The sequence below is a fragment of the Oncorhynchus masou genome, chromosome 30, assembly GCF_036934945.1.
Source record: "Oncorhynchus masou masou isolate Uvic2021 chromosome 30, UVic_Omas_1.1, whole genome shotgun sequence".
Classification (NCBI taxonomy): domain Eukaryota; kingdom Metazoa; phylum Chordata; class Actinopteri; order Salmoniformes; family Salmonidae; genus Oncorhynchus; species Oncorhynchus masou.
In genome coordinates, this window is record NC_088241.1 from 7,936,164 (window position 1) to 7,952,860 (window position 16,697).

Here is a 16,697-nt window from a genome sequence, read left to right on the forward strand (position 1 = left end):
TGGTAAAACTCTCATGAGCAATTATGAACATAATTTATCAAATGTTTGGGCTCCCTCTGTTGGAGAGAAAATATTGATCACGAACATACATGTAGTCTATTTCTAGGCCTAAATCCATTTAGGAGGATATCATGGATTGCGGGAAAAGGGGGGAGACAGCAATGACAGGAGCAATTTACCCGCTGGCACAATGTATACAATGAAATGTATCTTGACACAGCATTCAATCATGTATACTTTACATTGCATTACATGTACCAATTCAATAGCAACGTGTATAATACATGGTTGTACACCCTAAGCTCCGCTAGGGACCGTTGTGCAGTGAGCTTGAGTTGGTTAAAAATGGCAGAAAAAGTTGAGATGGTTTGTTAAAGAAGAATGGTAGAAAGTGTAAGCAGAATGAGCTGAAGACAGGAGGAGAAATGGAAGTAAATGAGGACGAAGTATCGGAGGTGGTCTTTGTGGTGAAGTTCTCGGAGCCAGAGGCTTGCACCGAGGATCAGAATAGAGATGAGTCTGTGACAGTGGGAGTAAAGTGTTAGGAAAAAGTGGACCCTTGCCTTTTGGCTGATCCATTTGTGGTTTCAGGGTGGGTGAAATCGGTGAGGGTAACCAAAAGTGGTCTTGAGATAATTGTTTGTGTTTCAGCTGGTCAGATGGAAAAGGTGCTCCGAGTTAAATGAATGGTCTCAAGAAAAGGACACCATTGAAAGGAGTGATTGCTGGGGTAATAGTACATGTAAAAGTTGACCAACTGAAGGGGAAGATTCCCTGGGTTTTTGATGCTCTTCATTTGGTGCGACACAGACAGTGTGGTGTGAGTGGTGAAACAGAAGAGTCATTGTCTGTTCTTTTGAGTTTTGATGTTGAGTCTTTGTCTGACAAAGTGATGTTAGCATATGTAAGTTATCCTGCACAAGCTTTTGTGCTGAATACATTACGTTGTTACAGGTGTCAAGCTTATGGGCATGTGGCAGCAATGTGTAGAAGGGAGGTTACTAGATGTGAGAAGTGTGCAGAAGGGCATGAGACAAAGGAATGTGTAGCATTGGGGAAAGTCCGTGCGAGAAATGTCCCGTGAGAGAGAGGCAGGTTGAGGTTTCCAGGGTTAGAGTCGTGCAGAAGTTGTAATGCTGAGGCAGTGTGGAAGATGGATCAAGGGGAGGGATCCTGAGAGGAGTGGTGTGAGTAGTAGATCTGTACCAGTACAGAGGGATAGGCCAACAAGTGATGTTTCAGTAAGATTAGATTTGTAGCATTTAAAGCAATGGTTATTAACTGTACTGCAGGGAGGGAATGTAAGTCACAGAAAATGGAGGTAGTGGTGGCAGCTGCAGAGAGGTATTTGGGTGTGCAAGACTTGACATCAGAGTTACAGGGTGTGTTAAGTGGTGTCCCATCCTTTCAGGTTGTTGGCCTGAGGTAGGACTAAATAGATTTAAATTGTGGAGTAGGGTGGTGTTATTTTTGTATTATTTTATTGGAGAGTAGTGTTAGTATTCCAGTCTAGTAGATGGCGGTAATGCAACGTTTATTGGGTGGCAACCGCCTTTAAAGCTCATCGAAGAAGAAAGGTGCATACACACATCCACTCCATTGCGGAAGGAAGTCAGAAGGGAGGTTACAGTTGGAACTGTAAGCGACGGCTCTCCAAAAAGGCACATTTTACTTGTTTACAAACTGAAGTTTTGTGTTGGTGTTAACAAACAATAAAGGTAAACCGTTAAACAGAAGGGAAGAGTGTCTCTGGACAACTGTCAGCGTATAAAAAGGAGCATTTTGAAGAAAGAGAAAGTAAACTTTTCGCGTTTTCAGAAGGGGCCTGCATTGCCGACAGCGACACCATGGCTGAATGTGCTTGGAATGAGGAGATGTCCGAGGGTCCAGACCTCCTTCAGGAAGATCTGACCTGTCCGGTGTGTAAAGATCTTTACCGGGAGCCCGTGCTTCTTTCCTGCAGCCACAGCTTCTGCAAGGAGTGCTTGGAGCAAAGCCGAAAGATGGTGCAGAGGTGTCCCGTGTGCAGGAAGAGCTGTGACGGGGAGCAACCAATCTCTAACCGGGCGCTGATGGCCGCTACCGAGTCCTTTCAGAAGGAGAAGCGCTGGCGGGGACCGAACGCAATCAATAACGTGCCTCTTTGTAACCTGCACCGTCTGGAGCTTCAACTTTACTGCGTAAAGGACGAGGAGCCCGTGTGCGTTGACTGTGTCACTCTACATCGAACTCACGAGCTACTGCCACTCAACAAGGGCGCGCCGTTGTGTAAGGTAAGTGAGGAGATTTGATTATCTGTGCCGGGTTTCATTTGGGTGAAAAGTGATTGCATTCGTTTTGGAACAGGTTTTCCTCCGGGGCTTGAGCCAGGTGCCCGGCTCTGGCCGGCGGCGAAGTTGGCAAAAAAAGTGACCGGTTAAGAACGTGGAGTAATTAATAGAATGCTGTGTTTTAACATGCAACGCGATTGCGTTTAATAGCGCTTTATCTGCATTTCCAATGAAAACTCGTTTGAAAATTAGAACATTTTATTTTATATGTTTTATATGTTGTATGTTTCTGAACGATGCACCATGCTGCCTTGTTGACAACATGACCAAACGCTGCAGATAACTGTTCATTTGAGAATGGCTCTCCTCCCTCATCGCTTCTGCCCTTGATAGGTGGTTTGAAGTAAAGTACAAATCTGATTGCTGGCCATGCGAATTGTATGAACTGCAGTGGCTCGCCAAAACGTTCGATCATCTTCTCCTTTGAGGATTTAAGCGTGTTCTTACACTATGATTTTGAACATTCAAAGCAACTGGGAAACGTCCATGGCAGGGCTTTTTCTTCAGGCCTTTTTCTTCTTCAAGATTTTATTGGCAGACTACATTCGAATGGTGTATTGTCGCCACCTACTGGGTGGGATAGAACTGACAACGAAAAGAAATAATAAAACACTCATATTATTATTTAAAAAACATAACAAAGTCTATGTACTCCTTCACTTAGTCAACATGTACTCAGAACCTTACACAGGTTCTAGGGCCTGAGAGGGGGACGCGTCTCATTATTTCCCTGCAATGTTTCAGATGTGAAAGCCTGGAGTTATAAGAACCTTTTATTTAGCCGCTTCCACAATATTTAGATTTTTTTGGTTTTGTTTGTCCTATACAATAAATCACCTGCGCAATGAACGCAACAAAATCAACATTCTTCACGATTAGTGTTTCAGGATCTCTCAACCTACTGACATTCACAGACTGATGGGCATCCACTGCCATAGCTTCATCATCTCTACTTGCTGCTTTGACAATTTTCACTGACTCTGCATAGGAGACCTTCTCAACAGCCCTGATCCTTCCTACTTCGACCTCCTCCATCTTAACAGGGCACTCGGGGAACTCTGGAATGTAATTCCCATCACAATGGCAACATTGTGCATCCTCAGACTCTTCAACAATGATATTCCGTTTGTAAACACTTGACACATGGCCAAACTTTTTACATTTATGACATTGAAGTTGCTTTTGTACATAAACTCGCACCACATATCTCATATATCCCAGCTTTACATGGGATGGGAGAAATTCTTCATCGAACATCAATAACACAAAGGCTTTCCTCCTTTCCATTCACAGTGCGGATTAAGCAACGTGAATCAACTATTCCTTACATGTTCATCTTAAACCATTGAAGCCACAATATCCATAGAGACGCCAGATATGACACCTTTTTATTGGTGACCTACTCCGATAATCATAGCATTCCACTTTGTGCGTCGATAATTTGTTCATTCTTCTTTTTGTTCCTTTGACACACATGAAATCAACATCATACCACTCCTGGTCACTCTGACTCCACTTCTCTCAATGCATCCTTCGCCATTTTTGTGACCAAACGGATTTCCCCAAAAAACATCCTTGCTCATGAATCGCAGTCCAACAACAAGTGAGGCAGTATCATACCGAGGCTTATCTTGATTTACAACTTTAGTCCTTTTGGCTCCGTTCTTAGAGGAAATGATTGGAATATGGAAATATCTGTCTTCACTCGCACCAACAGAATCAAGCATTGCTTCTGGTTCCACCATTGCTCTCCCTCCCCAAGTAAACGCTTACAACAATCAAACTTTCCCGGCAGGCATTGTTGTCATTGTTTGAGCATTTAAGACCTGTAGTGTGAACAAGGCTTTATTGTTATTATTGAACAAGGCCTTAATCAACACCCAATAGCTTAGGACCTGAAACAATACTGAAAGATAAGTTGCTGTATGTTTTTATTATCTGGTAGAGTCACTAGATCACAAACATATGCATATTCATTGTGGTGTTTTATGTGTTCTATTGCAGGAAGAACTGACCATTAAAGTCAACATATTAGAGGAGAAAGTGGAAACCTTCAAGAGAATGAAAAAGAAATACTCTAACACAGTTGATTTCATGAAGGTACTATAATACTGTATCTGCTTGACCTGCTGACATCTACACTGTAGGGCCTATCCATGACCGTGACTAATGGTGAAGGTTATGTGTAAGATAATGGGATTTGTTAGAGCTCTTTGATGCCCTCACAAGTTCTATCCAGACGTGTGTAGCCTATCCAGAGCCCAACTGTTTGATGTTCTTCATTGTTCTGTAATGAGATATGTGAACCAACCTGTTTGACTGGTAGGGACAGACTGAGATTAAATGAGCCTCCAGAAAGAATTGGAAATAACAAAATAGTTGACTGTAGATCAAACCTAGGGCCTGGAGTCCTGACAAGGAAAAACTCCAGGAAAGCCTCTAGAGGAAACTATATAATTATAGCCTATAGATGAGTACTGTTGTGTGAGATATGAATTGCAAGAGGTATGTCATTATCATTACAAAATGGCACTCTTCCTCCAACCTCTCTCCTACCCAGATCCAGACAGAGCAGGCAGAGAAGCAGATCAAGGCAGAGTTTGAGAGGCTCCGTCAGGTGCTGTGTGTAGAGGAGGCTGCCAGGCTGAAGGCCCTGGCAGACGAGGAGGAGGACAAGAGATCTGTTATGGAGGAAAAGATCAGCTCCTTGACCAGTGACATCGCTGCCCTCACTAAGCTGGTCCAAACAGTAAAGAGGGAGATGGGGGCGGAGGATTTAACCTTCTTGCAGGTAAGCAGGAGGGGTCTCCCTCATGGAGGGGGTTCATGGGTCTCTCTCTCGTGGGGTGGGGTGGGGGTCGCCCTCTCTCATCCTAACTGTACATTGTCACTATGCATGAGTGAGACATTTTTGAATGCAAGCATTTGTCAATCTTATTCACAATGAATTAATGGGTTCAATTGTGTTGTTTTTCAGAACTTCCAAGCTTTAAAGGAAAAGTAAGTACAGTAACATCCTATCAGTTGCCCAATAGTTTGGGTACCCTCCCTCTAATATCATGGTCATCTTCTATGATGTCATGTTTTCATAGAGCCCAGTGGCCTCGTGAAGACCCCCAGAATCCCTCAGATGCTCTCCTGAACATGGCCAAACACGTGGGCTCTCTGGGCTACAGCATTTGGAAGAGCATGCAGGCTCACGTCACATGCAGTGAGTACATGTACTGAAGGGTTAGGGTCCTAACTTGCTACATAAGTTATGACACACAATAAAATGGGTGTGGGTGGCTATATAATGTGTAAGGGGTCAATGTTTTGAATAATGGAGGAAACACTTTTTTTAAGCAACAGTTACACTTCAATCATAATGTTTGGTAACACGTCTCTTTCTCTCTCTCCAGTCCCAGTGGTGATGGACCCTAACACGGCCTCTCCCTGGCTTTCCATGTCCCCAGACCTGGCCAGCGTACGGGACAGCCCAGAGCGCCAGTCTCTCCCGGACAACCCTGAGCGCTTCGACCCCTGTGTCTTTGTCCTTGGAGCTGAGGGCTTCCGCTCCGGCAAGCACCGCTGGGAGGTCCATGTGGGAGACAACCCGAAGTGGATCCTGGGAATCTGTAAGGAGTCTGTGGCTCGCAAGAGGAAGTTCACTGTGTCCACAGACAGGGGCGTGTGGACCATCGGTCTGAGCAAAGGGGTGTACAACGCCCTGACGGGCCAACGTACAGTACTGGTCGTGGAGAGTCGGCCAGAGAGGATCCGGGTAAAGCTAAACATGGATAAGGGGGAGGTGTCATTTTGGGATGCAGGCAACGGAGGGAAGCACCTGTGCACCTTCACACACAAGTTTACAGAGAGAGTGTTCCCCATATTTGGTCCTGGGCTCCACACCACCCCGATGGAGGTTAACCCGGCCAAGGTGACCATTCATACTGCGTGACAGGGTAGTGTGACAGTCACTACAGCTTGCTAAGTGTCTGGTTCAATAGCCAATGGGCAGTAGTAGTACTCGCTTGGATAGACATCACATGTTATGGTCAGAAGGTAGCCTAATATGTGCACTTGAATAGATGGGGCGTTCCACTGTTTCAGCTGTCAGGCTGGTGTGGTTGTATTCTAGTAGTTTTACTGTGGCTATAGGTTTGCGTTGAGGAGGTTTGGATCAAGGCCTTTTGTATTGTCACAATCATCTTTGAAATTGTGCCATAGCAGTATTCCTATGCTTTCCATAGGATGTACATAATGCAGGCATTTATTACATGAGGGATTTTTTTGGGCCCTGATTCTTTAACTGGTATGTTTAGATTGCTGATCTATTATACATACATTTTCTAGGACTAGAGGGGTTCCAGTGGTAAGAATGTATTTTCTGTCATATCTTACTGCGTTCTGAGATTTATTGATATGTTTACTGATTTAATTATGTTTCTGTATGGAATTATGTGAAAAATAACTAATAAAATGTTGTCACATGCACCAATTACAACTGTGCCGAACACGGTGAAATGCTTGCTTACCATCCCTACCCAACAATAGAGTTTAAAAACTTCTTGTGGCTTAGATCCTGCTAACGGGATCAATATGACAACAGCCAGTGAAAGTGCAGGGCGCCAAATTCAAGACAACAAATCTCATAATTAAAATTCCTCAAACATGCAAGTATTTTACACCATTTTAAAGATAAACGTGTTATATCCCACCACAGTGTCCGATTTCAAAAAGGCTTTACGACGAAAGCACACCAAACGATTATGTTAGGTCTGCACCTAGTCACAGAAAAACACAGCCATTTTCCAGCCAAAGAGAGGAGTCACAAAAAGCAGAAATGGAGAGAATTAATCACTAACCTTTGATCTTCATCAGATGACACTCATAGGACTTCATGTTACACAATACATGTATGTTTTGTTTGATAAAGTTAATATTTATATTCAAATATCTCAGTTTACATTGGCGCTTTATGTTCAGTAATGTTTTGCTTCCAAAACATCTGGCAATTTTGCAGAGAGCCACATCAATTTACAGAAATACTCATCATAAATGTTAATGAAATACAAGTGTTGCAACCACTGTATCAGATTTCAAAAAAGCTTTACCGAAAAAGCACACCATGAAATAGTCTGAGTACAGCGCTCAGACAACAAAACAAGCCCTACAGATATCCGCCATGTTGTGGAGTCAACAGAAGTCAGAAATAGCATTATAAATATTCACTTACCTTTGATCTTCATCAGAATGCACTCCCAGGAATCCCAGTTCTACAAATGTTTTATTTGTTCAATAAAGTCCATCATTTATGTCCAAATACCTATTTTTTGTTCGCGCGTTTAGTAAACAATCTCATGAGGCGCGGGCAAGTCCAGGCGAAAGTTCTGACGAAAAGTCATATTACAGTTCGTAGAAACATGTCAAACGAAGTATAGAATCAATCTTTAGGATGTTTTTATCATAAATCTTCAATAATGTTTCAACCGGAGTATTCCTTTGTCTGTAGAAATGCGATGGAACGCAGCTAACTCTCACGTGAGCGCGCGTGATCAGCTCATGGCACTCTGGCAGAGCCCTAACTCAATCAACTCTCATTCCCCCCTCCTTCACAGTAGAAGCCTCGAACAAGGTTCTAAAGACTAGTGGAAGCAGTAGGAAGTTCAATATGACCCCATAGACACTGTATATTGGATAGGCAATGACTTGAAAACTGCAAACCTCAGATTTCCTACTTCCTGGTTGGGTTTTTTCTCTGGTTTTTGCCTGCCATATGAGTTCTGTTATACTCACGGACAACATTCAAACAGTTTTAGAAACTTCAGAGTGTTTTCTATCCAAATCTACTAATCTGCATATATTAGCAACTGGGCCTGAGTAGCAGGCAGTTTACTCTGGGCACCTTATTCATCCAAGCTACTCAATACTGCCCCCAGCCATAAGAAGTTAAAAATCAAAATAAAATGGTAACATGAGAAATAAAATAATATACACAAGAATGGAGCTATATACAGGAAGTACCAGTACCAGATCAATGTGGAGCTATATACAGGGAGAACCAGTACCAGATCAATGTGGAGCTATATACAGGAAGTACTAGATCAATGTGGAGCTATATACAGGGAGAACCAGATCAATGTGGAGCTATATACAGGAAGTACCAGTACCAGATCAATGTAGAGCTATATACAGGGAGAACCAGTACCAGATCAATGTGGAGCAATATACAGGAAGTACCAGATCAATGTGGAGCTATATACAGGGAGAACCAGTACCAGATCAATGTGGAGCTATATACAGGAATTACCTGATCAATGTGGAGCTATATACAGGGAGTACCAGATAAATGTGGAGCTATATACAGGGAGTACCAGTACCAGATCGATGTGGAGCTATATACAGGAAGTACCAGATCAATGTGAAGCTATAAACAGGGAGAACCAGTACCAGATCAATGTGGAGCTATATACAGTAAGTACCAGATCAATGTGGAGCCTTATACAGGGAGTACCAGATCAATGTGGAGCTATATACAGGGAGAACCAGTATCAGATCAATGTGGCGCTATATACAGGAAGTACCAGATCAATGTGGAGCTATAAACAATACAGACAATGACTTCATCAAACAACATTGTTTCACGACGCATCAGTGACATGGCAGGAGATATTTTGAAACAATTACTGCTTCGTATACAAGCCAGTGAATTCTATGCGTTACAGCTGGATTAGTAAACAGACGTAGCGAGCCTGGCACAGCTCCTGGTATATGTCCATTACATTTATGGGGATCCAATTAAGGAAGACATCGTCTTCTGCAAACCACTGGAAACCAGGACAACAGAAGAGGATATTTTTGAAATACTGAACAGCTTTGTGACATCAAATGGACTTTGGTAGTCAAGATGTGTTGGTATCTGTACTGATGGCGCAAAAACCATGACAGGGAGACATAGTGGAGTGGTAGCGAGCGTTCAAGCAGTTGCTCCTGATGCCACTTGGGTAAACTGCAGCATCCACTGAGAGGCTCTTGCTGCCAAGGAAATGCCTGACAGCTTGAAATACGTTTTGGACACGACAGTGAAAATGTTTAACTTTATTAAAGCAAGGGCCCCGAACTCTTGTGTGTTTTCTACACAGTGCAATGATATGGGCAGCGACCATGTTACGCTTTTACAACATACAGAAGTGCGCTGGTTATCAAGGGGCAAAGTATTGACAAGTTTTTTTTAAATTGAGAGACGAGCTTAAAGTTTTCTTTACTGACCATACTTTTCACTTGTCTGACTGCTTGCATGATGACGAGTTTCTCACATGACTGGCCTATCTGGGTGATGTTCTTTCTCGCATGAATGATCTGAATCTACGATTACAGGGACTCTCTGCAACTATATTCATTGTGTGGGACAAAATTGAGGCTATGATTAAGAAGTTGGAGCTCTTCTCTGTCTGCATTAACAAGGACAACACACAGGTCTTTCAATCATTGTATGATTTTTTTTGTTTGCAAATGTCAAATGTGATATAGCTTAGTCCCTGAGTGAGTTGGGTGCACAATTACGCAGGTACTTTCCGGAAACAGGTGACACAAACAACTGGATTCATTATCCCTTTCATGCTCTGCCTCCAGTCCACTTACCAATATCTGAACAAGAGAGTCTCATCGAAATTGCAACAAGCAGTTCTGTGAAAATTGTATTTTATCAGAAGCCACTGCCAGATTTCTGGATTGGGCTGCGCTTAGAGTATCCTGCCTTGGCAAATCATGCTGTTAAGACACAGATGCACTTTGCAACCACATACCTATGTGAGAGTGGATTCTCGGCCTCACTAGCATGAAAACTAAATACAAGCACAGACTGTGTAGAAAATGATTTAAGACTGAATCTCTCTCCAATACAACTCAACATTGCAGAGTGATGTGCATCCTTTCAAACATACCCTTCTCATTAATGGGTGGTGAGTTATTCACCATTTTCAATTAACAAAATGAGGTTTTATATGTAAAATGGTTAAATAAAGAGCAAAATGATTGATTATTATTATATTATTATTTGTGCCCTGGTCCTATAAGTGCACTTTGTCAATTCCCACGAGCTGGGTTGTGACAAAAACTCAAGCTCATTCTTATGTTTAATAAATGTATCATATAGTGTGTGTGTGTGTGTGTGTGCGTGCGTGCGTGCGTGCGTGCGTGCGTGCGTGCGTGTGTGTGTGTGTGTGTGTGTGTGTGTGTGTGTGTGTGTGTGGCGGGCTTACAATGATTGCAAAAAACAACATTTGAGAGTGCACTGACCCTGGTGCTAGAGGGTACGCAGCTGGAGGTTGAATGTTTGATGGGGCACGGGACTATAAAAAGTTTGGGATCCACTGGTCTAGGGAGTGTGTGTAGGGTCAGTGCAAGATGGAGTCAATGCAGGTAGTTCGGGTACAGTACCTTTAATTTACTAATTAGTCTATGCCAAACTGTCTTAGTCTTTGTATAAGCCTATTCTATGTGATGCTTTATTTGTTTATCTAATGTTTAAAAACAATCTAGTAAGGCACATGATTGCATATTCTCATGACAGTGTTGTATGATATTATAATGACTTGATGTAATGTTTCATAGAAACATTGAAGTGACAATTGTGATGAACATTGAAGTGACACATGCATTATGATGATTTCTTACTTTTCATTGTCTTAGGTTTGAGTTAATGCCAAAGTGTTTTGCTCTCAATCAAATTGATTGTATTTATGTTATTCATTTATTCTAAAATAATAAACATACTATGGGAAACTAGACTTAGTTATTTAATGTTTAGTTTTTTTTTAAATGATAGAACAGTTGAATCAGTCAAGCTTTTGCTCTGGGGGATGTTCAGACACTATTCAATGTTTGTTTAACCAGTAATCTATGTTGGAATAAGTTGTATATACTGATACTGATTTTGTAAATTAATGATGAATAAATGGATTGAGTGTTTTGAAGTCTATATAGTCCAGATTCACCACCAATGCACTCTTCAAGTAATGCACTCGTCGGGTGATGCACAGCAACTATAGCTATGGTAATAAATGTTTAACTGATGGACACTACATCTGATTAGAAATCAGACTAATACACTCATCAAACTAATACACTTCGTGTTACACCGTTTCTAGTTGTCAATATTCATACTTTCTCAGGTGAGTTTCTCTGAGGACGCAATTACCATACATCGCCACTGGAAGGCAATGCTGAGGTTTACAATGTTTGTGATGTTGAGATGACGAGGAGCCTTTTTGAGGTTGCGGTGGCCAGGGTCAGAGTAGTGCAGAAGGTGTCGTTGTTGAGGCAATGAAGAAAGTAGAGGAGGATGGGTCAATGGTGAGGAATCCTGAGAGGATCCCTGTGAGTAGTAGATCTGTGCCAGCACAGAGGGATTGGCCAATGAGTGATATATGCTTCAGCAAGGTTAGGTTCTTAGTGTTCATGGCTGCAGAGAAGTACTTGGGTATACGAGATTTGACTTCAGTAGAGTTACAGGGTGTGTTTAATGGTGGTGTCCTGTCCTCACAGGCCGTTGGCATGATGTAGGAGCAGATAGGGTCAAAGTAGTGGAATGGGGTAATGGGTTTTAATGAGGGAAGGGTTAGTCAGAAGCATGTTTTGTTTTGTTTTGTTTTTTCCCTTTTGTTTTACAAAGTGTAATGGATTTACACTCCAGTTCAATTTGTATCTGTAATGCACCTTGTGATTGCCAACCGCCATTTAAAAACATAAGAAGAAGAAGAAAATTGTGGATGCATTGGATGAGGTGGCGTAGATGAGAGTAACGGGAAGTGGGTATATTTCATTTTTTTGTATATCTATCAGTGGAGGCTGCTGAAGGGAGGACAGCTCATAAAAAATGGCTGGAATGGAGTCAATGGAATGGTATCAACACATCAAACATGTGGTTTCCATGTGTTGGATGCCATTCTATTGAATCCAGTCCAGCCATTATCATGAGCCGTCCTCCCTTCAGCAGCCTCCACTGATATCTTTGGAACAGAAGGAGCATGCTCTGTGACTCAAGAAGATAGGAATGATTGGAATGTGGATCTATGAAGCATTGCGCCTAACAAGGGTGTTATCTGTGGGGTGGCGCTCGAAGTAAAAGCCAAGAGTATATGGGAAGAATTGGATGAAGTGGTTTGTGCACACTTTTTGACTTGCATGGTGGATGCGTTCTACTCCATCCGTTCTACTGTTTTCTGATGAAGTCTCTCCCTTCTCACGTGTATTTGGGTTTTATGAGATTCCCTGTGAGAGCCTTCATGCCCAAACCCATGCAGTGTAATAAATGCAAATGATTTAGTCATGTGTCAAGTGTATGTAGATGTGAGGGGTATCATATGCTAACTGAGCCTAAATTCTGCAATTGTGTTGGTGAACATACAACTGAATTTCTGAAGTGTCCTGTTAGGGTGAAGGAGACGGAGGTGTCAAGAATAAGGGCTGTCCAGCATGTCTCCTAACTGGAGTCGGTGAGAAGAGTGGAAGAAAGGAGTGAAGTTGAAGAACTAATGTTAGTAGGAGTAAAGACACCAGATAATGTTCCCTGTCAACATGTTGCATGTTAAGAATGTGGACTTTGTATTGTTTATTGCATTGGTTATCAACTGCATGGTGCATACAGATAGGGAATCAATGCAATTCAATTCAAGGGGCTTTATTGGCATGGGTAACATGTGTTAACATTGCCAAAGCAAGTAAGGTAGATAATATTTAAAGTGAAATAAACAATAAAAATTAACAGTAGATATCACACATACAGACGTTTGAAAACAATTACAAATGTCATATTATATATATATATACAGTGTTTTTACAATGTACAAATGGTAAAGGACACAATATAAAATAAATAAGCATAGATATGGGTTGTATTTACAATGGTGAGTGTTCTTCACTGGTTGCCCTTTTCTCGTGGCAACAGGTCACAAATCTTGCTGCTCTGATGGCACACTGTGGAATTTCACCCAGTAGATATGGGAGTTTTTCAAAATTGGATTTGTTTTCGAATTCTTTGTGGATCTGTGTAATCTGAGGGAAATATGTTTCTCTAATATGGTCATACATTGGGCAGGAGGTTAGGAAGTGCAGTTCAGTTTCCACCTCATTTTGTGGGCAGTGAGCACATAGCCTGTCTTCTCTTGAGAGCCATGTCTGCCTACGGCGGCCTTTCTCAATAGCAAGGCTATGCTCGCTGAGTCTGTACATAGTCAAAGCTTTCCTTAATTTTGGGTCAGTCACAGTGGTCAGGTATTCTGCCGCTGTGTACTCTCTGTGTAGGGCCAAATAGCATTCTAGTTTTCTCTGTTTTTTTGTTAATTCTTTCGAATGTGTCAAGTAATTATCTTTTTGTTTTCTCATGATTTGGTTGGGTCTAATTGTGCTGCTGTCATGGGGCTCTGTAGGGTGTGTTTGTGAACAGAGCCCCAGGACCAGCTTGCTTAGGGGACTCTTCTCCAGGTTCATCTCTCTGTAGGTGATGGCTTTGTTGTGGAAGGTTTGGGAATCGCTTCCTTTTAGGTGGTTATAGAATTTAACAGCTCTTTTCTGGATTTTGATAATTAGTGGGTATCGGCCTAATTCTGCTCTGCATGCATTATTTGGTGTTCTACGTTGTACACGGAGGATATTTTTGCAGAATTCTGCGTGCAGAGTCTCAATTTGGTGTTTGTCCCATTTTGTGAAGTCTTGGTTGGTGAGCGGACCCCAGACCTCACAACCATAAAGGGCAATGGGCTCTATGACTGATTCAAGTATTTTTAGCCAAATCCTAATTGGTATGTTGAAATTTATGTTCCTTTTGATGGCATAGAATGCCCTTCTTGCCTTGTCTCTCAGATCGTTCACAGCTTTGTGGAAGTTACCTGTGGCGCTGATGTTTAGGCCAAGGTATGTATAGTTTTTTGTGTGCTCTAGGGCAACAGTGTCTAGATGGAATGTGTATTTGTTGTCCTGGTGACTGGACCTTTTTTGGAACACCATTATTTTGGTCTTACTGAGATTTACTGTCAGGGCCCAGGTCTGACAGAATCTGTGCATAAGATCTAGGTGCTGCTGTAGGCCCTCCTTGGTTGGTGACAGAAGCACCAGATCATCAGCAAACAACAGACATTTGACTTCAGATTCTAGTAGGGTGAGGCCGGGTGCTGCAGACTTTTCTAGTGCCCGCGCCAGTTCGTTGATATATATGTTGAAGAGGGTGGGGCTTAAGCTGCATCCCTATCTAACCCCACGACCCTGCGTGAAGAAATTTGTGTGTTTTTTGCCAATTTTAACCGCACACTTGTTGTTTGTGTACATGGATTTTATGATGTCGTATGTTTTACCCCCAACACCACTTTCCATCAGTTTGTATAGCAGACCCTCATGCCAAATTGAGTCGAAGGCTTTTTTGAAATCAACAAAGCATGAGAAGACTTTGCCTTTGTTTTGGTTTGTTTGGTTGTCAATTAGGGTGTGCAGGGTGAATACATGGTCTGTTGTACGGTAATTTGGTAAAAAGCCAATTTGACATTTGCTCAGTACATTGTTTTCATTGAGGAAGTGTACGAGTCTGCTGTTAATGATAATGCAGAGGATTTTCCCAAGGTTACTGTTGACGCATATTCCACGGTAGTTATTGGGGTCAAATTTGTCTCCATTTTTGTGGATTGGGGTGATCAGTCCTTGGTTCCAAATATTGGGGAAGATGCCAGAGCTAAGGAGGATGTTAAAGAGTTTTAGTATAGCCAAATGGAATTTGTTGTCTGTATATTTGATCATTTCATTGAGGATACCATCAACACCACAGGCCTTTTTGGGTTGGAGGGTTTTTATTTTGTCCTGTAACTCATTCAATGTAATTGGAGAATCCAGTGGGTTCTGGTAGTCTTTAATAGTTGATTCTAAGATCTGTATTTGATCATGTATATGTTTTTGCTCTTTATTCTTTGTTATAGAGCCAAAAAGATTAGAGAAGTGGTTTACCCATACATCTCCATTTTGGATAGATAATTCTTCGTGTTGTTGTTTGTTTAGTGTTTTCCAATTTTCCCAGAAGTGGTTAGAGTCTATGGATTCTTCAATTACATTGAGCTGATTTCTGACATGCTGTTCCTTCTTTTTCCGTAGTGTATTTCTGTATTGTTTTAGTGATTCACCATAGTGAAGGCGTAGACTCAGGTTTTCCGGGTCTCTATGTTTTTGGTTGGACAGGTTTCTCAATTTCTTTCTTAGATTTTTGCATTCTTCATCAAACCATTTGTCATTGTTGTTAATTTTCTTCGGTTTTCTATTTGAGATTTTTAGATTTGATAGGGAAGCTGAGAGGTCAAATATACTGTTAAGATTTTCTACTGCCAAGTTTACACCTTCACTATTACAGTGGAACGTTTTACCCAGGAAATTGTCTAAAAGGGATTGAATTTGTTGTTGCCTAATTGTTTTTTGGTAGGTTTCCAAACTGCATTCCTTCCATCTATAGCATTTCTTAATGTTACTCAGTTCCTTTGGCTTTGATGCCTCATGATTGAGTATTGCTCTGTTTAGGTAGACTGTGATTTTGCTGTGGTCTGATAGGGGTGTCAGTGGGCTGACTGTGAACGCTCTGAGAGACTCTGGGTTGAGGTCAGTGACAAAGTAGTCTAAAGTACTACTGCCAAGAGATGAGCTATAGGTGTACCTACCATAGGAGTCCCTTCGAAGCCTACCATTGACTATGTACATACCCAGCGTGCGACAGAGCTGCAGGAGTTGTGACCCGTTTTTGTTGGTTATGTTGTCATAGTTGTGCCTAGGGGGGCATACGGGGGAGGGAATGCTGTCACCTCCAGGCAGGTGTTTGTCCCCCTGTGTGCTGAGGGTGTCAGGTTCTTGTCCGGTTCTGGCATTTAGGTCACCACAGACTAGTACATGTCCCTGGGCCTGGAAATGATTGATTTCCCCCTCCAGGATGGAGAAGCTGTCTTCATTAAAATATGGGGATTCTAGTGGGGGGATATAGGTAGCACACAGGAGGACATTTTCTAGCCAAATGTAGAATGTTCCTGTTTTGATTAATTTAATGGAGTGAGTTAGGTCTGCTCTATACCAAATTAGACTGAAGGAGTGGGAGGATTTATTTATTTTGTCTTTGTATGTTGTCGGTCCCCTCGTCCCCCTCCCTTCCCGCAATGGAATATGTTTTGTTTTCAATGCTCTGAACAGTAGATGGCGGTAATACACCAATATATGTAGTCTGCCATAAAACCTTAAAAAAGAAGAAGAAGCCATGCATGCAATGGAATATTCTTTATTTTTGTTTCAACACCCCGTACGGTAGGTGGCAGAATAGGTGTAGTCTGCCATAAAACTTTAAAGAAGAAGAAGAGGAGGAGCCTTTTG

At 42.0% G+C, this 16,697-nt stretch overlaps 1 protein-coding gene across 1 annotated transcript; it reads left to right on the forward strand.

The window, feature by feature from the left end:
• Window positions 1-1,602: 1,602 nt before the first annotated feature.
• trim35-28 (tripartite motif containing 35-28) lies at window positions 1,603-6,816 on the forward strand. Its single transcript, XM_064947786.1, has 6 exons — window positions 1,603-2,273; window positions 4,335-4,430; window positions 4,891-5,121; window positions 5,308-5,330; window positions 5,423-5,541; window positions 5,732-6,816. Exons 1-6 carry the CDS (start codon window positions 1,848-1,850, stop codon window positions 6,268-6,270), a joined length of 1,434 nt encoding a protein of 477 aa, XP_064803858.1. The 5' UTR covers window positions 1,603-1,847; the 3' UTR covers window positions 6,271-6,816.
• Window positions 6,817-16,697: the final 9,881 nt, after the last annotated feature.